Source organism: Notechis scutatus, chromosome Z (genome assembly GCF_049901735.1).
Source record: "Notechis scutatus isolate UNSWTSFEM ecotype Mainland chromosome Z, rNotScu1.2, whole genome shotgun sequence".
Lineage (NCBI taxonomy): Eukaryota > Metazoa > Chordata > Lepidosauria > Squamata > Elapidae > Notechis > Notechis scutatus.
This window is the reverse complement of record NC_142025.1, coordinates 103,945,096-103,971,246: the sequence shown is the minus strand read 5'-3', so window position 1 is coordinate 103,971,246 and position 26,151 is coordinate 103,945,096. Positions and strand designations below refer to the sequence as shown.

At 40.6% G+C, this 26,151-nt stretch overlaps 1 protein-coding gene across 1 annotated transcript in view; it reads left to right on the top strand.

The window, feature by feature from the left end:
- The window catches only part of SHANK1 (SH3 and multiple ankyrin repeat domains 1), a 94,778-nt gene that overhangs the window by 39,336 nt on the left and 29,291 nt on the right, over positions 1–26,151 (top strand). The window contains 6 exon segments of the mRNA XM_087948156.1: positions 966–1,043; positions 2,968–3,034; positions 4,878–5,163; positions 7,760–7,926; positions 10,609–10,722; positions 16,364–16,439. Coding sequence (XP_087804282.1) covers positions 966–1,043; positions 2,968–3,034; positions 4,878–5,163; positions 7,760–7,926; positions 10,609–10,722; positions 16,364–16,439 — 788 coding nt within the window.

Genomic DNA, 26,151 nt, shown 5'->3' with positions numbered 1-26,151 from the left:
GAGAGAGAGAAGAAAGAATAATTTGATCTTTGGGTTTACCATAGTCAAAAGGGGCAAAATCCTCAATCTACTTCGTTTATGCTCAGCTGCTCATTTTGCTGGCCTCATTTTAAATTTTAATTTCATTTAATGGGGAGTAATTCATAGTGAAGCATTAGAATCCACCTCCCTGCTGAGTTTATTTCCTGAATGTCTTTATACCCACATGGACTAAGAGACATTTTTAGGAAGTAAAATATAGGGTCTGACCAGAAATCAGTGCCTTCCATTGTCTTTAGCTTCCTAAGTGTTATTTTCTGTAAAATGAATCTATTATGATGGGCTATGCACCACTCCCCATGGCAACCATTTTGTGATGGGTGACTTCTCTCCATGGCAGCCATTTATTTCTCTCAGAATACCAAATGTAGGCCCAAAAGTTCAAACTTCAAAATGTAGTATTCTGAGAAATATAATATAATATAATTAATGTAATATGATATAATTAATGTAATTATATAATAGCAATAGCACTTAGATTTATATGCTGCTTTATAGTGCTTTGCAGCCCTCTCTAAGCGGTTTACAGAATCAGCATATTGCCCCCAACAGTTTGGGTCCTCATTTTACCTACCTCAGAAGGATGGAAGGCTGAATCAACCTTGAGCCTGCTGGAATTTGAACTGCCAAATTGTAGGCAGCTGGCTGCAGAAGTAGCTTACAATACTGCACTCTAACCACTGCACCACAGAAGCTCCTAAAAATATTATAAACATATAATTAACATAATATACATATAATATACATTTAAGAAGTGCAAAGTTAATCTCCACTGAAATGTAAAACGAACCAAAGTCAGCCCCATCTTTAAAAATTCCTAATATTCTCCCCTGTGTCCACTGAAATTGCTGAACGTGGAAGCTGTCTCTTATGTATTTCTCCTTGGGCTCTCTTCCTCTCTCTCTTCTCCCCTCTCTATTTCCCAGGAAAGCTGTGCCCGAATCCTGTTATACCGAGGAGCTAACAAAGAGATCAAGAACAACCATGGTCAAACTGCCTTCCAGGTGTGCAGTGAGCTGAGTCCAAGAGAGAATAAGAGCAGAGCATGTTGGCAGTTTGATCCCAGGCATCGTAGGGCAGAGCCCCTGACCTTCCCTCTTTTCTAGTGCTTCTGCATTAGAGCCTCTAAATGTGGGTGTTTGTAGATTTAATTTGATATTTTAGGAAAAGGAGTAATTGTGTCATGACTCCTGTGTCTCAATTTGCAGACATCATAGTACAATTTTTGTTCATATTTTTTTCTCAAGGAAATTGGTACATATATCTTGCCGGTTTCTGTAAATTCTTGATTTTGACACTAAAGTCCCCAAGTTGTCATTGGTACTGCAGTCCCAGGGTATCATCACCTGTATGACATAGGAGATAATTGGGAGGAGGGAGTAGAGCCCTATCCTCTCCTTGTCTCAAATCTCCAAAACTGAGAACGACTCATGTCCCCCTAGCATTGGCTCAACATCGGACTCAGATGATATTGGAATAAAATAAGGTATTGAAGACATCAGAAGGTAGATTCTGCATATAGTCTTTCCTTGTAAGCATGGATGTTGCTTTTGCCAGCCTTTGCCAATCTGGTATTAGTCAGATGTGTTGAAGCAGAATGGTCATCTTCCCCAGCTTGAATTAAAGATCATTCTTGAGAAATACCCTGCTTCTTAGGGATTTTTCAGTACCTATTTCTCATACAGGTAGTCCTTGAGTTACATTCCTTCAGGAACCATTGAAAGCTACTGCAACATTGAACAGAGGGATTTACAACTATCCCTTAAGTTACAGATGTTGCAACACCTCCCCTAAGTCACATGATCAAAATTCAGATGCTTGACAGTGTGCTCACACTTATGGTCACAGTGGTGCTTCAATTCTCGCTATCCACTTATCTCTACCCCATCTATGCCCATTTGGGCTCCTGCACTCTAGAAAACCTGCTGCCCTTCGCCATCTTCTTGGTCCCACTGCTGACCAAGTATACGCAGCCTGGCCCTTCACAAGGCAGTTCCTTGTGAGACTTGGAAAATATGGCCACATGTGGCCAGCAGCTGCCAGTTGTAGAATCAAAACAGGCACACCTCATCTGCAGTGGGAATAAGAAGATAGAAGGTTAGCTGGCAACTCAAAATGCAGAGCAACAAGAGTCTCTGGGCTGGGGTGGCTGGATCTTGCTGACATAGCTATGGCTTTGCACCACATTGCTGGAGTTTTCTGGACTGCTTTGGTTTTGCACCATGCTTCTGGCTTCCCAGGCCGCTGCTGTTGGAGCTTCCCAAGTTACTGTAGATTTGCACAGGGCTGATGGAGCTTCTCAGGGCACGGTGGCTTTGCATTTCACTGCATGGGTGGCTGAGGCTTCCAGAGGCGGTTGTGGCTTTGCATCGTGCTCAGGTTTCTTATAATCCTAGAGTCACAACACACCAAGAAGCCGTAAGGTAGAGTGTAAGGTGGCCAAAGAGCAGAGGGGAAGATAGAAAGATGGGGGGGAGTTGGAGACAGTCCCTTATCTTACCAAATCGCGGGTTGGGCGGAACCAAGCCCAGAATGGCTCAGATTGGGGAGGGTCCTTGTCTAATGGGCAATGGAATTTGCTTAATGACAGCAACAGGGAATGGTGGGATTGCTGTCACTAAGCAATATGGTCATGTGACTTTATAAGCACATTCTGGTCCCAATTGTGGTTACAAATCAAGGATTATCTGTATGTAGAGATAAGACAGCAGCATTTTCAGGCCACTTTTCATACCTGGGCAAGAATATTGAAATCTAACAAGATTTCAGGGGTTTTAAAATTGTACTGTTTTGGGAAGCTTGGTGGCACCTCTTGGGTGGGGAGTTGGTAGGCATCTTGGCACTTCAAGTTCTAATTACCAATATATATAAAAAGAGGTACAGCAAGAAAGATTATGTTTACATGGGTACATTTTCTTTCTATCTTAGGTTGCAGTCATTGCAGGAAATTTTGAGTTGGGGGAGCTGATCAAAAGCCATCGAGATTCAGATGTAGGTAAGTTTGATTTGAGGAAAGGAGACTGATGTGAACTGTCTACAAAAGTACAGGTAGTCTTGTTTAGTGACTTATTTAGCAACTTATGAGGGTGATGAAAAAGTAATTTTATAGTCAATCCTCACTTTCAGTCTGTGAAAGTTGTAGTGAGATGGTAAATGCTGTTGTGGTTTCACTTAGCAACTGCTTCACTTAACAACTGAGTTACTGGTTCCAATTGTTTGTTGCTAAACAAGGACTACCTACTTTTGTACATATCACAGCTATTGATCCACCACATCTCCAAACTTACATATACAAATAAAAACCCTGAACATATAGTTCTCCAGAGAAGCTAAGGATTACTGGCGAACATTTCAGAACTTAGACAAAACTAACAAGTTCTTTGTGGAGAGATATGGGGAAAGTCACCCTGGGAAATGAAACAGTTTAAATGTAGCTTAAAGCCTTTTTGTACCAATGATATTTACCTTGCTTTTTGCTTTCTTTCCTATAAAAATTATTGTCTCATTCTAAATGCATATGGCAATGTTTGGATTATTTTTGTTAGTAAAGTAGGCTAGAAATCATAGAAACACAATAAATAAACACAATTAAAAAGCCCTTATGAGTACAATAGAATATGGATTATACCATTCCTCTCTTTTGCTGCCTTATCTCTAGGGAGACAAAAATAATAAGAAGTGTGATGGCTGTTGCTAGGAATTTCACTTGTTTTTGAGGTTTTGTATTGCTGGAATTTTAGTATGTGACTTAGCTCTTCTTGCTGACAGGAATTTGACATCTTTTGGACTCTGTGACAGAGAGTCTGCTTTTCATTTCAGAAGGACCATTGTTTCAGTGCAAAGCTCTTTCTTCCTAGTTGCTGCACTGTTGTTCCTGACATTTTTCCCTCAAGCAAATAATTACCTTGCCCTCACCAAACTGTCTTCCAGGGGTTTTTTCCTAGCTTCTTGTAGAACCAAAATCCAGCACCCTGGTGACCCGAACTGTCAACATGCAACACCAGAGCCAATTAGCATTAATGCTTCTCTACTTTGGGCCCCTTTAAGAGGATCCCTGTTCAGACCTACATGCCATCTACCAGATCCATAACCAACAGTCAACTCCTCCTGCTGAAATATAACCAGCTTTGTGTCCTCCTCCCGCAGCTGGAAAAACTATGCAGCCAGTACACCACTCATAGTTATAACCTTGCAATTAAATTATAGTAGAGACTTGCTAGGGGGAAAGAGGGTCTTGCAAAGGGCATTTTGGCAAAGATTTGTTCAGCCTCTTTCCCCTTGGGTTGTCCTCGTTTCACATTCCTTAAGTTCCCCACTTTCACAGCAATAGATTTATATACCACTTCACAGTGCTTTAAACCTCTCTCTAAGCAGTTTACAGAGTCAGCATATTGCCCCAACAATATGGCTCCTCATTTTACCGACCTGGGAAGGATGGAAGGCTGAGTCAACCTCAAGCCTGGTGAGGTTCGAGCTGCCAAACTGCAGGCAGGGGGCAGTCAGCAGAAGTAGCCTGCAGTACTGCACTCTAACCACTGCACACTCTTCTCTAATGCCCCCTTCTCTCTTCTCTCAGAAAAATCAAGAACCAGAAGGATCTAAGGATCCAGATTGAACAAATGGGTATCATATATCTTCATCAGCAGGTGAGGCAAGGGTCAGGGTAGACAGTTTAGCCTGAGCTATGAAAACAGAAATCTTTTCAAGCCCCTGCTTTAACTCCTCAGATTCAAAGGAGGATTTTCTGCATATTTTAAAGCACAGCATCATCATCCTCCATCATCAGCTCTCCCCGTTTTTCTTTTTTAGCTTTTTACTAACATGACAATTCTTTCTAGCCCCTTTCCAGGAGACTCCCCAATATGCCAGCCGGCGCCGGGATGGCCCTCAGAACCTTACAGTGCCACATACTTTGCTACGAGCCAACAGTGATACCAGCATGAACCTCCCAGACTGGATGCTTTATGCCCAGCCATCTATCCCACCTGCCACAGTAGCAGTCCAGGGCCAGAAGATCATCACAGGGACATTGCGCAGCTCCAGCAGTCCCCGAGGTGCTCGCAGCCGCTCACCATCACGGGGACGCCACACAGATGAGGCCAAAAAACAGCGTGGTCGACCCAGGTAAGACTAGAGGCCCACATTGGAAGAACTGGTTTGGATAAATAGATATGTTCTGATGGGTTTGGTAGAAGAAGGAAAGGATTTAAAATTAGGTCATGCAGTCACCATGGGCTTATGATCTTAAGTGGTGCATGCATATAAGTGAGAGTAATTAGAAGTGGGAAATCCATGGAGCGCAAGCCATTGTTTCTCAGCCTCATCTTTTGCTGCACCCCTCTCACAAAAAAACTCCTCAAAAATCATGCCACTTATGTTCAGATTTAGAATGGACCTGGTTTTCTCCTCCTTGCCCCTATTCTCGAATACCAATGATAACCTTCCAATACCTATTGTGCTGAATGAGGGACCCAAATAATAAAAAAGAAAGCTAAATTCTAGCCAAATTTCCTGGGACTTTACTGCCTCAAAAGTTCACAAACACGCAAAAAATCTAAAACAATACAAAATACTAACCTCAAACTTCTAAATAGGATAGCTTTTAAAAAGTATATTCTCTTTCTTTAAACTTTTTGCCTGGCCCCACTTCATGCAATTATTTACGTCAAAATGTGTTAAGCTGTTGCATTTCTTCCTTAACAAAACAAGAAGGCCTGGTGTTTTTCCTAAAGCCTTTCCCCAGTAGTAATACCAGCTCTTGGGGTTCTTTGGGGGAAGGGAAGGAAGGATTCTAATATCAAAATGTTCCACCTAAATACCCTAAGAGGCCTAAAGTGTTAATTCTGATGTGGCAAATGGAAGAAATAAAGGGAACCTCAATGTTCAAGTTAAAATCGCTTAATTGAATTTAAATGAAATGAAATGGGAATTATTCTTAATTCTGGGTCCAGCTGCTTTTTTTAGGCTCTTTCCATCTAGTTTTTAGACTGGTGGCCCAGCACATGACTTAAAGACTTGGTCTAAAGAAAATTAGGTCCACAAATATCAGAACCTAAAGACTCTCTAAGATGACCTGTGATCAGAAAGCTTTGCTGTTTTGGAAAAGTTGTAATATAAAAAAAATTACTATTCTCAGAAGTTGTGTGGCAAAAGAAAGATTAAAGAATTATCATGGAACCAAGATTCTGAATTTTTAATACAGAGAGAGCATCTTGAGCTAAAATTAATTTATATGTATTGTTAATTTATTTGGTTATTTCGGTTGCCTTTGTCAAGAGTACCTGGGGATTTACTATCACACATCAACAATTAAAACTTCCACAGTGTAATATTAATAATGCAGGAGGATCGAAGGAGATGGGGGAATGGATTCATCACACATAATTGGGAACAAATTTTATCTGGAGTTTATTGGGAAGGTAGACTGATTTTGGAGATGAACTTATTAAATTTAATCAGACAACAACTGATAAGAGATGGAATTAAAAAACAAACATAGATATTTGATCCAAAACAAATTAATGTTAACTTTTGGAATGATAAGATGCCATGGAAAATTTCCCATGAGCTAATTAAAACAATAGTTTGTTAATAGAGGATTTTGAAACTTTTAACTTTGTCTATTTTATCATTATTATTCTTCCTGTTAAATGTTTTGTCATTAATAGAGTAGTATATACAGTATACAGTATATACAGTAGGTGATAAGTTAGTAATTTGCAAATAGATTTAATAGTTTAAAAATATTTTGGGCCTGTTTTGTAAAGGGTGGGAAATTAATATTGCAATTATGTATCAATCAGTATTTAACTGGGGGGATAATATGCATATAGTTTAGTTAGTTTATTTCTTGCATTTTCTTTTTCTTTTCTTGCATTTTCTATATCTTGTTTGCTGTATATTTGGTTTTTGGTTTTTTAAACTTTTAGAGTTTTATATTTTAATTTTTTAAATAAAATAAAAAAAATTACAAGACAAAAGAAATTCCAGGCTACACTACAGTCGAGGGCTACCTGTATGTATGTAGCTCACCAGATGTTGCTGAACTATATTTCTTTCACCACAACCTAAGTTGACTAAGTCTATTGGGAGTTGTGGTGCAGTAACATTTAAAGGAACTTAGGTGGTAGAACTCATCCTGGTGACACAGATTAGAATACAGTATTGCAGGCAAACTCTGCCCACTGCCTGGAGTTTGATCCTGATGAAGCTCAAGGTTGACTCAGCCTTTCATCCTTCCAAGGTCAGTAAAATGAGGACCCAGATTGTTGGGAAAAATATGTTGACGTTGTAAACTGCCCAGAGAATGCTGTAAAGCACTGTGGGCAGTATAAGTCTAAGTATTATTGCTATTGATATTCTTATCAGGAGATCTGTGGGGCAGATCATCATCATCAGTATCATCATCATCATATACAAAGAATTAAGGGTTCATTGCGCTGCTGCAACGACCATCTTGCCTTTTTGACCTCTCAGTAGATGTCATGGAACTATAATCCCACTTCTGGTACTCAGCATGCACTTATTTCAAACTAAGGCAAAGATGAAAATTGCATCTTTTTCACTCAACTTTAGTTTACTTCTAATAGAGCTACTAGAAAAAGAATAGAATAAGCCAGAAAAGATAGTTGCTCCTATAAAAGTGAAGAGGAATCCAAAGTAATTTTTTGTATTGTACTTGCTTTTATCTTGGCTTCTTTTTCCCTTCATCTCCTGGCAGTTCCAGTGGCTACCAGAAGGAATCTGCTGGAAGCAGTACACTGAGTAGTCGAGGTGTGAAGCGGAAACTTTATTCAGCTGTGCCTGGCCGCACATTCATGGCTGTGAAACCCTACCAGGCACAGGGTGAGGGTGAGCTCTCCATCAGCAAGGGCGAGAAGATCAAGGGTACGTTGATCTTTGTGCACACCCTTGGATTGTCCAGGGATTCTTCATGAGTCTACAGTATTGTTCGGCTTCTTTGGGAAAAATCATTCGGCTTAGCACAGAGGTTCTCAAACTCTGTTGTAGAGAGCCTCCTTGAACTGAAGGAATAAGAAACTTGGTCCTCTCCAAGAAAGATCCTTTTTAAAAAATCAGGAGACCTGATTCTTGAGAATCACCTGATGGAAGATGTCTGGGCAAGATTCCTGTGTCCAGGACACTTTGACTTGACCTCTCAAAATCTCCTTCACTTTCTTTAAAGTGAGGAGAAGGGCAGCAGGAAAAGCTCTTTAATCCATCCCTTTCAGTTCTTTTGAATCCTTCAAGCCTTATTGATTTTCACCATCTAGAAATGTTCTGCTAAGGGAGTAGGTCAGGTGAAGACTTAATGGTGAGAAAAGTGAGGAAATTAAAAAAAAAACAGAAGTTGCTCCACATGTTTTTTGATAAATATGCATACAATTCATCCCACCCAAGTAAGGAAAGGAATCCTTAACAGAATATGGAAACAGAGAGTGATAAATGGAGGTGGGATTGAGGGTAGGAAGGACTTTAGACCTCTCTAAATTGGTGGGGGGGCTGCCTCCTACTTCATGCTTTGAGAACCTTGTGTTTGGCTCAGCTTAAAAGCCAGGCTATTTGTGAGGCTTGGCTTGTGTTTGTGTACATGGTTTCTTGTTGGTGTCTACAATGTCTTGGTGTGTATCAGCCAGCTACATGTGAGTGGTTCATGGCCTTTTCCTTTGTGTGTATCTGTGTCTAGAGAATAGTACGGTAGCAGGATTAGAATTTTGTAAAATGAGGAAGTGTTTGATATCGAAAAAAAGGATAATCTGCATTATTCTAATGGAGGATGAGAAGTTGTGTTATCCAAACTCATATTATTTGTCCTCTTAACCCAGAACTTTCTAACCTAATTGGAACTAGATCTCTAGAGTCTTAGGCCAGAGGGTTTTTGCATAATCTTGATCACTTAGATGAAGATGATTGAATCTTGAGGTTTTGGCTGGTAAAATAATTTCATAGTTCTTTTTATCCTTTAACTTTGGAAGTAAAAATTAAAAGGCAGCCTTTTCACTTGCAGAGACTGTAATATTTAATGAAGGATATTCTTAAATAATGCATAATGGACCCCAATTCTGATTTACTGATTCTTTGAATACTGCCCCTAAAGTATGTAGAGAAAAGCAAGTCATCGCTTTAGTTTATATCTTTTCTTTTAAAAACTTGTATATTGCTTATAGTATTTGTTACACTTCTCATGCATGGTCCTATCCCCAATCTCAAAAAACCATGTCCAATTTTTATTTGTTTGTGTTCAGGTTGAATATCTATGCACAGAATTTTTTTCATTTTAAGATTGTGTCTCTTTCAGTAAGGTCCACTAAATCTGAGGTTCGTATTAAAAAATACAAGCCAGAAATCTACTGTTCTAAATCAGCAACAGAAGACTTCTTTTCTGTGAATGATTACGTTGCTTCAGATATAAAAGCTGACATGACAGTAACAGTGAGGGTCAAATCCCAGAATGGATATTACAGGAAACAAATAAATTTATCTTTCTCAGCCCCTTTCTTTTTCCTGCTCTCTGCTTAGTAAGCTGCCAGATTGCCTTTACAAATATCCAAATTGATCTCTTGTTTAGCTAAGAGCTATTTCGTGCTCTTGGCTCTTCCCTAAATTGATGGTTATGCAGATAATCTATGAAATTACTGGAGCGGCGGGATACTGCACATCCTAAGATAAGAGGCCTGATTTCAGGTTTTCATGTAGAGTAGAATAGAGTGGTGATCAGATACAGAAGACCAAAGGCCTCCTGCAGATTTAATATACAGAAGGAGGAATCTTAACAGGTATAGTTGGTGGGACTTTCATGCCATTAGATGTTCTTTGTTGTCTGATTTATTTCCAGTTGAGGGAAATGTAAACTAAGATTTAGAACAACATAACTATGGCCGTGGGCACATATGGGTGAGTTTAATACCAGAAGGCTTCCATTGCAGTTAACCTTTCTTCCCTCCCATGAGTGTAAATCCCCTATGCTGTTTTGTAGAACAAAATTAAAAATGCAAGGGGAAGATGATGGATGTCGTCAGCATCTGAAAAAGCAAATAGGAAAAAGAACCAATTTCATTGAAAGCACTCTGTGCTACAATGCGCTGGGGCTCGGGTGGCAGAGTTTAATGCTATCTTCTTCCCACCCCTCAGCTATACATGCTGAGTTCATCAGTCATTTCTTTTCCTTGGCGAACAGAGCTAATGGGTCCTTGGCCCACTAAAAGTTTGGCTTTCTAAGGTATGATGGGGGACTGTATCCTTATATCAACAGGCAAGTAGGATCCAACAGACAGTCAAATTGTTGTTCAACTAAGAGTGCTGGAATCTGGGAAATCTCAAGGCAAGATTTTAGTATAGGCTTCAAAAATAGTCCATGCTTAAAAAAAAATTTAAAGCAGCAAATTAAATTCAGTTGGAAACTTAGGCCAAAAGACTGTGGATCACCTACGGATGATAGAAGTTGTTAGGTGTAGATTTGGGCTAGGCTTTTGTACCAAACTGGCTATAGGGAAATGACAAAACCGCTGGCTTACCCTCATACAATCCCTAGTTTCTTTATGCCCCTAACAATGCCTATCTCCTTTGCAGTGCTGAGTGTTGGGGAAGGCGGCTTCTGGGAGGGACAGGTAAAGGGTCGTGTAGGCTGGTTCCCCTCAGACTGCGTGGAGGAAGTACCCAACAAGTCCCAGGAAGGGAAGCAAGGTAGGTATTCCAGATGATGCCTTTATTTGTTTGTTACAAGTGCTTTTATGCCGCTTCAATCACCTAACTCTTAAGTCAGACTAAGAAGATAGAAATATGTTGCAATACCGTCCACATGATCAAAATTTATCAATATGTCAGAAATAAAAGTAATCAGCAATTAAAGAATTATGGTCATAATGTTATACTGCTATACAACATCAGGCAACAGAGATTCATCCCAAACTCAGGTACCTTTATCTACTGTCACCTTACTCCCTGTTGGGGGGAAAAAACCTTAAAAAAAACTTTCTCATTGAGGATTTAGTTCTCACGTCTGATGGGAGGATGTTTTATAGGAAGGGATCTTCCACAGGGAATGCCTAGCTCTGAATCCCATACACCCTGCAAGAAACGAGGATTCTCAACTATCTTTCTGTACAGGCAGTGTTAGAATGGGCAGATTCTGCTTTGAGTAAGTGGTCTCAGCAAGCTATATAGTACTTGAGAGGTGATCACCAACACTCTGAAATCTTCACACATATATACACACACAAAGCCATGGCAATTCGCTTTCTGCTGTTTCCGAATACTTCATCCAGTATGTGTCCCTTTTCATGAAATGGAGTAAATTTTTGTCCCATTACTAATCAGAAAACATTATTATGCTAAATAGTTTCGTATCATTTCAAAGATACTTTCCTTGACATTTTTACTAGACATAATAACAAGTTCAGTTTTTTCAAGAGCAAATCTTTGTGTAGTCAGAACAATACATCACCCATGTACCAAGGAAAGGTAGCAATATGATAGGGGAAATCCCATTGTTTCTAAATGTATAAGAAGTCTTTAAGAAAGAAAAATCTTCTAAGAAGAAAGAATTAAGCAAGTCTGGTGAGCACTGACTATTGGTTTTATTTGATCTTTTTAAAAGTTATGCTTGGTTGGGAATGATAATGGAATGGAGTAACCTAGAAAAGGACATAATAGCTTATTGGAACTTTCACTTTTTATTTGTACAAAAGACCATTTTGCCAGTACCGCTCTGTTTCTTACCTACGACATGGAGACACACTTTCATCATTTTGAGAAGGTAGAATAGCAAAATTTCTAGAAATTGCTTGTATTATGATTAACACTCATAAATAAGGAAGCCTTTTCCCCCTCCCCTCCCCTTTTTTTTGCACTCATAGTCACTCTACTATCTTGCCCGCCCCCCAGCATTTTGTGGATGGGTATTACATCACAACATAGCCTGGGAGTTTCAAACTGTGTTCTACAGAACTCCGGGGTTCCATAAAATTTGAAGGTTACCACAAATTTTTTTTTTTAAAAAAAGATTTATTCAATTATGTTTATTTTCTTGGGCTCTTAATCAGAGATTCTGGATATTTTTTTCAATAGGTTCCATCTCCAAGAGAAGTTTGAAAACACCTGACATAGCTTACTTCATTAGCAGTGCTAGGGGAAAATGGGCAGCTGTGATATAAAATGGGCTTATACATCTAAAAATATAACAAATCAAAATGGAGCTGCACTTCATGGAGATGTTATGGGAGGAAAGTGTCCCAGAATATTCCTATTTTTATGGAGTGGAAGGAGAAAGAAATGGGGGAAAGAGAAATGGAAAGCAGCCTTTATTGCAAGGCATTAAATTCAACCATGGCAACTTTAGGATGTGAACTTCAGCTCCCAGAATTCTCCAGGTCACATAGTGGGGCCTCTTTTTTGTTAAATTTTTAATTATTTCTCTCCTCCCCTTCGCCCGTCACTTTAAATTGCCATTAACACTAATGCCCAATCAAAAATATTACATTAGTACACTGCTCAAAAAAATAAAGGGAACACAAAAATAAGACATCCTATATCTGAATGAATGAAATATTCTTATGAAATACTTTATTCATTACATAGTTGAATGTGCTGACAACAAAATCACACAAAACTTATCAATGGAAATCAAATTTAGCAACCCATGGAGGTCTGTATTTGGAGTTACACTCAAAATTAAAGTGGAAAAAAACACTACAGGCTGATCCAACTTTGATGTAATGTCCTTAAAACAAGTCAAAATGAGGCTCAGTAGTGTGTGTGGCCTCCACGTGGCTGTATGACCTCCCTACAATGCCTGGGCATGCTCCTGATGAGGTGGCAGATGGTCTCCTGAGGGATCTCCTCCCACACCTGGACTAAAAAGCATCCCCCAAGTCCTGGACAGTCTGTGGTGCAATGTGGCGTTGGTGGATGGAGCAAGGAACGATGTGCCAGATGTGCTCAATTGGATTCAGGTCTGGGGAACAGGCGGGCCAGTCCATAGCATCAATGCCTTCGTCTTGCAGGAACTGCTGACGACATGCCACTCCAGCCACATGAGGTCTAGTATTGTTTTGCATTAGGAGGAACCCAGGGCCAATCACACCAGCATATGGTCTCACAAGGGGTCTGAGGATCTCATCTCGGTACCTAATGGCAGTCAGGCTACCTCTGGCGAGCACATGGAGGGCTGTGTGGCCCCCTAAATAATGCCACCCCACACCCTTACTGACCCATTGCCAAACCGGTCATGCTGGAGGATGTTGCAGGCAGCAGAACATTCTCCATGGCATCTCCAGACCCTGTCATGTCTGTCACATGTGCTCAGTGTGAACCTGCTTTCACCTGTGAAGAGCACAGGGCGCCAGTGGCGAATTTGCCAATCTTCGTGTTCTCTGGCAAATGCCAAACGTCCTGCACGGTATTGGCCTGTAAGCACAACCCCCACCTGGACGTCGGGCCCTCATACCACCCTCATGGAGTCTGTTTCTGACCATTTGAGCAGCCACATGCACATTTGTGGCCCGCTGGAGGTCATTTTGCAGGGCTCTGGAAGTGTTCCTCCTGTCCCTCCTTGCACAAAGGCGGAGGTGGCGGTCCCGATGCTGGGTTGTTGCCCTCCTACGGCCTCCGCCACATCTCCTGATGTACTGGCCTGTCTCCTGGTTGCACCTCCATGCTCTGGACACTACACTGACAGACGCAGCAAACCTTCTTGCCACAGCTCGCATTGATGTGCCATCCTGGATGAGCTGCATTACCTGAGCCACTTGTGTGGGTTGTAGACTCTGTCTCAGGCTACCATTAGAGTGAAAGCACCGCTAGCATTCAAAAGTGACCAAACCATCAGCCAGAAAGCATAGGAACTGAGAAGTGGTCTGTGGTTGCCACCTGCAGAACCACTCCTTTATTGGGGTTGTCTTGCTAACTGCCTATGCTTTCCACCTGTTGTCTATTCCATTTGCACAACAGCATGTGAAATTGATTGTCAATCAGTGTTGCTACCTAAGTGGACAGTTTGATTTCACAGAAGTGTGATTGACTTGGAGTTACATTGTGTTGTTTAAGTGTTCCCTTTATTATTTTGAGCAGTGTATTTAATTCCCCCCAAAGCCTTCAGAACTCATGATATTACATATTTTATTGATATCTGAAAAACATGTGGGAGGATTACAATATGGTGAAATATACATATGCAAAATATAGTTTTGCTCAGATCTATTTATCTTTCCACTATAGATTCCCTTTCAAAATGCTGGGTTTTGTAAAAAAAAAAAAAAAAGAATGAAAAGGACATGAACGTTTCCTAACAGGACCAACACCAATTCCTTTTTTCCACAATAGCAGCTTGATGAAAAGCAAGAAGCCAGGAACAAAAATTGGTTCCATTTGGACATCCTTTGCGGTAATGCATTCTGCTTGAAGAATGCTACCTTACTTGTTGTAGTACAACATAGTATTGTTTCTGTCAGTCATGTACACATGAACATTTTACAAACAAATATAAGAATACTTACACCCATTTGAGCTTCCAGTGCATAACACTTTATACTACTGAAATAATTCTTGGCTTTTGTTTTCAAATCTTCTCATATAAGTTTCCAGACAAAATGTTTTGCTATGTAGTTGTTCCCCATTCATGGGAGTTCATTGAAATCCAGACAACAATATTTTTATTAGTGAATTTTCACACCCTGGATTTGGTGATAATACTTAAAACCACAAAAAAGGTGTTATTCTAAATACACAGTATTTGTCCAATATGCGATTACACTTAACACTTGAGCTGCACCAGCTGCAGTGTGTGAAATGGCAGCTTATACACAGATTGTGCCTTAAGGTTCACTATAGAAAGAATGCAGTTTCATAGTTGAAGAATTTCAGAGAGATACATGTGAAACATTACAAATAGTAGCAGGGGAGAGTGATTTATATAAAGTATAAGCATCTCTCTCATGCTGAGAAATTGTGACCCTTCAATTGTCATGAATCATAATTTTCAGCAGACCAGCCAGACTCTATTGCTGATGGAAATTGTTATATAGAAATATCTGGAAAGTTACAGGCTTCCCATCCCTGCCCTTTTTTGGGATGTGCTCTCTCAAAGAACTAGTTAAAGGATCAAGAAATTGAAAACAAGAGAAGAATTTGGGACCTTAAAGTTCTGCATGATCACTTTTTATAGATCTCTGTTGCCATCTATCTTCCAGATGTGTTGGATTTCAATTCCCAGAATCCTTGGTCAATAGGGGCAAGGGTTATGCTAGTTAAGAGTTTTTTTATCCCAAATTAGAAATGAAAACTTTGGCTCAATCATTCTCTAAGCCCAATTGAGCTTACAGGGTTGTTGTTGTGGGGAAAATAGGAGAAGGTAAAAGAATCACTGCCTTGAGTTATTTATTAAAAAAAAATAAAGATGGGATTTTTTAAAAAAAAAATATTTTTAAAAATGGACCAGGGAAGGCTAACTAAAAACTAGAAGACTCGTTTTCTGCATATAATGAAACACAATATCTTGAGTAATTTAAGGAGATTTCTCTTTAAATTTATAGCCATTATTTCAAAATGTTTAAAAATAGATCAGTGTCCCTTTTTGTCCTCCTTTTGGAGTTTATCTTGGTGATAGTTTATTTTCTGCTGGCATAAAAAGAGACATAGGGATCCCGAACCCTTAGAATATTTAGAATATTATTAGTTTCTAATGCTAATAATAACTATTAGTGAGAAGTTTGACAGGAATGGACAAGATTTTTGTGGTCAAAGTTCACAGTTGTTTGAGGAGTAGCAAGCATCATAACATGCAGGGTTTTGATATAAAGGGGATGAGCTAATATCTGTGGGGTGGAGGGATTAAATTAAACTATAACTTAAATTATATTAAGTCTATTGGAAGTTATATAATGGTTTTCCTATGTTTTCTATTTTAGCAGGAAACCGAAAATTAGCAATGCAATGGGAGAGGGCTTAGAAAGCCCAAGAAAGGAACTGGCTCTAATGAGCCATCTTTGGCTTAAATTCAAGTATGCATTATCATTAATACTAATCATCCATGATGTCTTACAAAATATAGATGTGTGCTGGTAACTAATACTGTATAACTATTAAGAGAAAATGCAGCAGTTTACAGGAAAGTTGGAAAGTATGCATTTGATTTCCTTTTATTCCTTTTCTTTAACATGACTTTTTTCCATGGACATCTTTTTTCACTCTGCCACCATTAGCTGCCCTAAATCTGTGCTGCCACTGAGCAGCTACTGAAGGAAAAGTGTCCTGAACCCAGAGAAAATGCTACTTTGGTTTTATATGCCTCTCTGCTCTAATCCCATCCCTTTTCCACTTTGCTTTGCAGAGAGCCGCAGCGATAAAGCCAAAAGACTCTTCAGGCACTACACAGTTGGTTCCTATGACAGCTTTGATGCCCCAAGGTGAGTGAATGATCCACAAAGATTATCTGGGGTGATATGCAAAGTTCGAATGTGTAGGTATGCAGTTGATAATACATAAAAAGTTTTGGTAAATGTTAATTGTGACAGCTTTCCCACCTTGACATTCTCTTGATGTTTTGGCACTATAACTTTCAGAATGCTGGCTGACAAATTCTAGATATTGCAGTTCCAACATCTCTTAAGAGAGCCAGGTTGAAGAAGGCTGGCATACACTATTTTCTTATGATACCATTATACACATATCCAGACCTCATTAGTTCTTCTGTATTGAATTTTAGACTCCTTCTAACGTATTTCCCCTGCTCTGGTGTCTTCTAAATATGTTGGACTTCAGTTGCTATTATCCAATGCATTTTTAAGGCTACCATGTGATTTTTATTCTGGAGGGTCTAGTGCAGGGGTCCCCAACCACCGGTCCGCGGACCAGTAGCGGGCCGCGGAACAAGTCCTACCGGGCCGCTGGCTTGCTGGGCGCCGCCATCTTTTGATGAAAAGTGCTTCCGGTGAGCTTTTCGGGTGAAAGCTCACCGGAAGCACGTTTCATCAAAAAGATAAGCGGCGCATACTCGGTGAGCTTTTCCGGGTAGAAAGCTCACCGGAAGCACTTTTCATCAAAAAGATGGCGGCGCCCAGCTGATGCCGGTACCGGGCCGCGGCGTAGAAAAGGTTGGGGATCACTGGTCTAGTGGATTCAGGAATAACTGTTTGTATATTTAATAATTCAGTAAATCTGAAACAGCCACAGGTGGAATCAAGATATTCCATGCAGTTGATACACTTCTATAAAACGTTCAAGGAAGTTTGCAAACCTACACATATTTCCTTGTCAGAATGGCCCACTGAGCAAAGCAGCTGTGCTTCTTACCTTTGCATAGGGTTTCTCTGTCAGAAGGATTTGATTTTTGCTTGAAAAATAACTCTTTATATGGATTAAGAGAAACTGGTCTTATACTACTTACTTATAGTCCTGCAGAATGGAGTTGGTCACTGTCATGAGCCATCTCACGTGATCTGTTCCATGAATACTAGTGTGATGTATCTAGTTTGCTCTGATAGTATGAATTGTGTGAACATGGGGAGGGGGAAGGATAGGGAAATATATATATTGTGAAATAGGACTGCATGGTATGGTTCAGGTCCTTTTTAGTCTGGTGATTATATTAAATCTTTGAAAGCATCGTAAGTTGAATTATGAGTAACATTTTAAAAAAAGAAAAATAGATACGGTAACCAGTCAAAGCAGTACTAGTGAGTTAGCTATTTCTGCAAAATGGCAGTCCTTTGTTAGAATTTTAAACATTACAAGTTTAATGTTGGTCTAATGTAGCTCATAAGAGCTAGTGTCTATGGAACTGAGAGGCTTTTTCTTTTGGTTTCCTGAAAAGGTTTTTTTTCCCCCTTTCAGCTCCCTTTCCTTAAAATATCTTAAGCTGTAATGAAGAATGACTAAAAATAAGTAACATTTCTGAACAATAATCAAGGTCCAGTTTCCCTTTCCCCTTTCTCCTAAAGTGGTCAAAGTAATAGAGCTCTTCATACATAGATACTCATTTTTCACCCTCCCCAAAACTCTGAAATAAGTTGGAATGCAAGTAAATGCTGTCAGTTGTTTACATGGTAAATTTTATAGCTACCGTATATACTTGAGTATAAGTCGACCCGAATATAAGCCGAGGCACCTAATTTTACACAAAAAAACTGGGAAAACTTATTGACTCGAGTATAAGCTGAGGGTGGGAAATGCAGCAGCTACTGGTAAATTTCAAAAATAAAAATAATTAATTTGGGAAACGATCTCACTATCATGAAAGGTTTAATTGATTCACTAACCCAAAGAAGAAGATGATGATGACAGCGGGAGGCAGAAGTCACTCTCTTCCCTCCCCTCGGAGGCCCCCTGAGTCAGGAGTCGCTACCGCCGGCGCGGCCCCAGTCCCGCGTTGCCTCGGGAAGGAAAGGCAAAAAGGAAGAGCCGCGGCAGCGCTTGCACACGGCAGCAGCGGCACCGGAGGCTCAGGCTCAGCGGCTCCTGGTTTTGCCCCACCCTTCCCAAGGCAACGCGGGACCGAACCGCACCGGCGGCAGCAACTCCCGACAGCCCCAGCCGGACACCTGAGCGGAGATGTAGGGAGAAGGCAAAAGCGACGGAAGATCCTTCAGGGAAACTGAGGGGAGACTCACCCTTGGTCCAGATGAGCCCCCTTCCCGCCCCTAAGGAAGCAGAGGCAGCCAGCAAGGGCAGGCAAGCCCCACTTCACGTCGCCTCGGGAAGGGAAAGGCAAAAAGGAACCTGCCGTTGCAAAGCGCTGCCGCGGCTCTTCCTTTTGCCTTTCCCTTCCCAAGGCGACGCGGACTGGGGCCGCACCGGCGGCAGCAACTCCCGACAGCCCCAGCCGGACACCTGAGCGGAGCCGGGCGGAACTGCCTGTTGCCGCCGTGGGCGCCACTGCGGCGCCCAGCTGCCCAAGTAAAGAACATGGCGGCGCCGGACCATCGGAGAAGCGGAGCAAAGCCGGAGACCAGCAGCCGCCTCCTCGGCGCAGAAAGCCTCTCCCAACCAGCCGGCGGTCTCCTCCTCCTCGGCCACACAGAACAAACAGGCAGAGAAGGAGGAGAGCAGCTGGCCAGCCGGGAGGCCTCCGTGCTGCGAAAGAGGCAGCCAACGATCTCCGGCGCCGCCCTGCTCCACGCGCTGGCTGCTCGGACTTGCCGGGCCCGGCACATAGAACAGGGCGGCGCTGGATGTTGGAGAAGCCGAGCGGGCCAAGCCACCTCGGCTCACGTTGTTTTCTGAGCCCGCGAGCCTAGAGCCAGGGCGCTTTCATTGCACGCGAGCTTCTTGTCTCAGGAAAAACCGGGCGTCGTTGCTGCCCCCTGAGGGGAGGCGATTCTGGGCTGTGCGATTGGGGGACTTCGTGGTTTTGGGTGGGTGGGTGGGTGGGAGCGAGGACGGACGGAGTCCGTGAAGTGTGGCTTGCCTGCCCTTGCTGGCTGCCTCTGCTTCCTTAGGGACGGGGAAGGGGGCTCATCTGGACCAAGGGTGAGTCTCCCCCTCAGTTTCCCCTGAAGGATCTTCCGTCGCTTTTGCCTTCTCCCTACATCTTCCCTCTGTTAAAATTCCCCCCCACACACACACACTTATTTTCGGGCGGATAGATTTCGTGTCTGAGCATTCTCACATGATGGTGGGTCTTTCCCCCACCTAAAAACAGTTAAAAAAAGAAAAAACAATATATCCTCATGCAAGAACTTTTCTGCTTCCGATTACCCCCATGCTTAAAAGTTGCAAAGGAAACACGGAAGCAGGGAAGCGCCTGCCCAGCTCCGGAGCTCCACGCCATTTTTTTTTCAGAGGGGAATCTGACTCGAGTATAAGCCGAGGGAGGGTTTTTCAGCACAAAAAATGGCTGAAAAACTCGGCTTATACTTGAGTATATACGGTAAGTAGATATGGATTTAAGTTTACTCAAGACTAGCTATTGCTAGTAGTAGAAATCTTATTGCTTAACTTCACTAGTTTCCTTGCTAGTCTTGAGCTTATCAAAGGAGCTAAATTAGACGGCAGCTGATGTGAATTGCACATTCATAGTTATTATCTTGAGTTTTTTTCTATCTCTTCCTGCTTAAATGTGGCCAGTTCTAAAATTGCTATTAATTTATGACCACAGCTAATAATAATTCAGAAAAAGTTTTGGAAACTGCAATAGAAAATGATCCTATTTCCCCCTCTGTATTTCTCAGAACATGCAAAAAGGACACTTTCTCTGCTTAACAGAAGACTAACAAAATAATATCTGCTGTTTTCGCTTGCATGTGGAGGAGACAGCCAATTTTTTTTATCTCTTTTATTAGACTAATTATAAGAGCACCCACTACTTCCAGATTGAGTTATGTGAATTGTTGACACAGCACTTGTAATTTAGAAAGTGCTTTATTATTTTGTACCTTGATTAGTCTCACAAGAAGCTTGGAATTAAGGAAGAATAGACTGGCTCAGCATTTGAGTATGAGCCTCCCACTCCATCTTCAGCATCCTGCTTGCCTGTATGTTAGATTTGGTAGTTGTTCTGCCATTATATGGCAAGGCTTTAATACTTCCCAGATCTCACCTTAGAAACCAGTAAAAGGGCAAAAAGAAAATAATTAGGAAGGGAGAAGACTCATTTTAATAATTTTATGTATTGTGGGAAAACCCCTGCCCAGTCCAATCCCCAATGGCTACTAACTAAACTCATCTTCCGTTGTGAAATAATCCAAAAATCGTAGATATCCTCTATAAAAATTATTCAATGCTCTGTTCCTAATCCAGATATTTATGGATTTCTGATTTCATCTGCTGCTTTCCCAAACAGCCCCAGAGGTTTGCCTGCTCACTTGCCTAAGCAAAGACACTGTCACTTTGTTTCCAGGTATCTCAAAAATTCTGGCTTTATATTCTTTCCCCTTTTCAAATTCCAAAGAATCAAAAACACAGACCTGGCATCAATACTTCTGGGCTAATCCTTCCTGTCTAACTAAGCTGCTGACTCAGCAGCTCCTTATTTCAAATTTCCTGGGAACAACGCTATATCAGGTGTTTTAGGGCATCTAGGGTTGCTTAAGATGTTCTTAGTAAATCAAGTGATGTTACTAAGTTAAATTTATAGGTGGAATGTTAGCAGAAAGAACTTTGGGGTGGACCCTCTCTGACCCATAAAAGACTGTGCCCTTTTCCTCTGCCCTCTACCAGTGTCCTTGACACCAACCAACAAACCCAATTCAGATAATTAATTATTAAGAAAGGAAAAAATAGCTTTCCCCCAACTCATGTCTTTCAAATGTGCTGGGATTATAACTCTCAGTATACCCAGAGCATGTGAAGGGTACCAGATTTGAGAAAATGCAACACTCAGAAAAGTGATTCTGCATACCTGCAAGTAGGATTCATACAACTTATTCTACCATGTTCAACAATGCTGCTTCTGTTGTACATATAGTAGGGATAGGATCAGTGATGGGCATCCTCAGATAATTGCAAGGGTTTGAGAATTCTGGAAAGGGACCGTTGCTAATAATAACTGATTTTCTCCCTGACTACCATGCAGCAGTCTAAACTCTTTACAGCACCCCAGAGTGGTGTGGGTTGAAATTGCAGGATGTGAGGTACTTGGTGCCACTTCGTTAGAAGACATACGGATGACAGTACTGAACACAAAAGGCTTCTTTAAACTTGAAGCTGTTTCCACAGTGTAGATCAGATGTTAATTATGCTGCCTGTCCTGCCTAGGACAAATGATGCTAATTTTATTGTCCCTTCTACTTGAAAAGGTTGCTGTAGGAATCAGCTAGCCTAAACTAAAAGTCCTGTAGAAACACTCACTCTAATCTTAACTTTATATACCTTATGTCAGCCCACAAATGAAAAGAACCAAGCAGCAGTGCCAGAGAAGGTTAAAGTCAGGTGCAGACTCTGATTACACAAGTCCTCTGCAGCCAAATCTGTATTTATCTGACAAACTTTAACTGGTTTAAGTGGCCATACAGCTTTTCATAAGGAATCTTCTATTTACATGGGCATCTTATGCATATATGGAGGGGAAAAAAATGAGAATTTGAGGTAATGGCTAAGGAAACAAATTTTAAAAATGCTTTATGTTGTTCTCACCTAATAACAATCCTCCAAGGACTATTTTAACTTTTTGTGTAAAGTATAGTTTGTCTTCAAATACATGATGCATCTACCTAAGATTTAATACTCCTATTTAAAAGTCATGCAAGCTATATTAGCAGCTTAGTATCAAGATATTTACCTATTTAAATGAAATTAGTATCCTAGGAGAGATTGGCATTTTATATTCTTTCCCTTACTCTGGTGTCCTACATGCTGACCAGAGGATGATTTAATTCTGTCTGTAATACAGCACAGTTCTGCAGTGAATCAAGGAGGATATGTGATTCCCAAATATTATAGAATAGTAAAACAAGATAAGCAACAATATGTTTTTATGTGTATAATGGAACATATTTATCTATATGTATCTACTCATATGGAAGCGTATGTATGGATAAACACTGGCTAGAAGCCACTTTCCCACAGGATAAATTAATATTAATTGGGTTAATAACTACTGATTAGAATTGTATATAAAGCAGTCTCTCATACCGTTAATAAACTTGTCTCTACCTCCCCCCTAAAACCATGGCCTTCATATGCATTTTTCTAGTCTGCTCCCTTTAAGTAAAGTGTGCCTCATTCCTCTTAATACAAAACGATTCTTCCCACTTCAGAGATAACTGAATGGGAGAAGCCCTGTCTTCCTTTTATTTATTTACTGTAATTTATTTACTATGTAATTTATATGTCACTTTACCGAAACAAGATTTGAAACAGCCAAATGACTAAATATTTTGGAGTGAATACAGTAATTAAAACAAATGACAATTTTCTCCAATTCCTCACCATCCCCACATCTGTCTGTCTGTCTGAAGAAATCCTGCCCACTTTGCATCATCCAGCACCCAATTCTCTTCCTAGCAGCCCTCAGCCCCCAAAAGGTTCCCATCTGTACCCCACATTTCATACTTGACTAGGAAACTCTGGTGCTAACGCCCACCTACCCTATTGTCACTAGTATCCTCCTTTGTGACCACATGCTGTTAGAAACATGTTCTCCATCACCAGCAGCTTCTTTCCCCTCTTTAACAGCCCTTGATTCCCAACTGTGACTCTCAGTTTCAATTCAGTCTTCGACAGTTCGGTTTGGACTCCAATACCATACTCCCGCCCTTCCTGTCCTGCTGGGTCCTTCTGTTCTGCTCTTGCTCCCTAGTGAACTCAGTTATTCCGAGCCTCTTAAGTCTCTGATGCTCCAATTTGGCTGTGCTGCATTCCATCCTTTTGGCAAATGTCCTTGAGCTCTGCAAGCAGGAAGTATGTCCCAGACTCAGCTGGCTTTCAATCTGAAAGCAGGATCAGTTCAGCCCAGAGCTCTCAGTTGCGATGCTTCTTCGGGGTCTGCACATCCTATGCAAGCACATCCCTCCAGCTATTCAACACAGGGCTTGCATGATTGCTGCCTGGGGGTTTACCTACCAGGGCCATGTAATCCCAGAACTTTCCAAGGCAGCAACTTTTGCTCTCAGCCAAACAGTGAAGATGGAACATACCAGGGGGCCAGCAGCCACCTGAGCCATTTGGGCAGCACCATGGGGCCAGAGGAGGCTGGGTGAGTGGGCAGGGTTTGAAGTCAGTGGGGAGGGGAAAATGCAAGAGTGGGGGAGAGGACTACAATAAGTGCTTTGGAGCAGGGGCGAAGTAGTGGGAGACATTTCCCTCTTCAGCAGTATTGACTAATTTTTTTTAAGCGTTCTTATCCTGTAATGAGTGTGAACAAAATTGGAAGGAGGGGGGGGGGATGATCTTGTGTGTTGGGGAGGATACTATAGTAATCTGGAAATGAGAAGAGTTGAAATTAAAAAGTGTAATAAGGACAAATCAGGAACTCAGGAAAGTTGCTGTGTTTGAGAAAGAGGAAAAGATGAGAATGAGCTTTTTTTTTTTTGACAGTTTGTGCACCTTATATGATTAAGGACTGTATATTAATTCTTCACAATGCAAGAGAGATTACTGAGCATTATGTATGATGAATGCAAATACAATGCATTTTTTGTTTTGTCCCATGTTCAGTTCAGTTGAAAAATAGTATTGAAACATAGCAGTTGTTTCTCAACCTGTATACTATGTCAGACAGATGCAAGTATCAATTCACTTTTATGAATTAAGATTGTTAGCCTATCATATATTCTAACAGCTGAAGATGTCATATATAGCTGGTGACTCCTCCCGTTTTCACACAATAGTAGCTCTGTAAAGCAGACTGAGAGATAGTGAATGGCCTAGGGTCACCTCAGGAGCATCTGAGGTTGAGAGTAGACCTGAATCTTTGTCCTTTCCTACTCCAGCATTTTAACCAGTATACACATTTGCTTTCATTTGTTCTCTTCCTGGAATGTTTCTAGCTGGCTTTTTGTGAATCACACTTGCTGCTGTTTAGAGATAAGCTGTAGCTTTGTGAAGATAAATACTTACCTGAAATGCTGCAGAGGAAAAACATTTGGGATGGTGTGCATGTTTAGTTCTTAGTTCCTAGCATAAAATTGTCCAGAGAAGAAAGTATTAAACCAATGCTGGCTGTTATTAGGCAGAACAAGCCCTCTTTCTAAAGTTCTGTTTTTTCTTCTTAATTATTAGAGCTTCATTATCTACATTTATATGAAATGTGCAGTTTATGTGTAGCCTGAGTGATAATTATCATTGCTAATGAATATATCATAGCTCTTTTGTGATTTCACTATGTCTATATATCTATGTGTTCCCATACAAGATTCTATATACATTACTGTATTTACATGTTACATACATTCCATATGCTCATCCATTACAGCATGCAACATTTATGCTTGCAGTATTGTAGAAATGACAAAGTATATTTCCTCACAGATTTATAAAAATGTACATTTTCCAAAGAAATTGCACAAGACCTCTGAGAAATATCTCTAATGCAGCTTTCTCCAATCCAGTGCATTTAGTTAGCTTCAGCTCTCAGAACCCAATTCTGGGGAAAGCTGTTTTAATTTATCAGGTTTACAGCTGCTTCTAAAACATCTGTATAGAGCATTTTAAAGAGGTTGGATTTCAAATACTTGCATTTAGGACTAGGATATCTGAATTCTTTTCTATTCTGTTTCTCCAAGAACGTAGTATATTTTGAAAGCATCTTTTATCATTTTGTTCTGTAGCCGCAAATCAAAAACTAGATTCTCTTTTGTAGCCTTACAAGAAAGTTTGTTTTAAGTCATCAGCTCACCAATCATTTAATGTTTTTCCTCATCCCACCCCATATATACCTACTGGTAGATTAGCATCCTATGATTTTGCCAAAAATGCTGTTCCTTTAAACAAAAAACAAAAAAACCCTCCTTGCATCAAGGTTTCCAGAAGAAAATCCATTCAGACGAGCAAAAATTCTTTTAGGAATCTTCCTGCTTATATGTATGAATAATGTACATAGACATACCTTTACAGGAATAAGAATTACACATTTTAGGTATGTGAAATAGTGTCTGAAGATTGTTCTTTGAGAAGAAGAGTAATGTAGGAAAAAATATATGATTAAGGAAAGTTCCTACTAATAAGGGTAGTTCATAAACCACACCGACTGCAGGGTAGTATACTCCTAAATATATCTCCACAGAACGGCAACTCAGGATAACGTGTGCCTTTGTGCTTTAAGATAAATCTCATTCCACAAACCTGCTATCAACTTCTGAAATCAAACACGTAGAGCTAGGCTGTAGCACTATGTAGGCAATATAATTATAAACCACGCTGCTCAGAAGGAAGGCCAAGTGTCAGCCCTGACCTATGTGCCATGATGTTTGCAAAAAATCTACCATAGAATCTGTCAAGATACAAGAAGTGTAATGATCCAATATCCCCAGATAATGCTAAGCAATTATTAGACCTTATTCTGAAAATAGTAAAGTGGAATAAGGCCGTTTATAAACTGGCCTTTATTGCATTCAGTGGAGATTTTTGATACTAACTCCCTTAGCTCCAAGAAAAGCTAGAATTTTATCACTCTGCTTCATTAACAAAATTTTATAAGGTGTCTGGATGACAGCACTTTTCATTTATAACCCCTTTTGATTT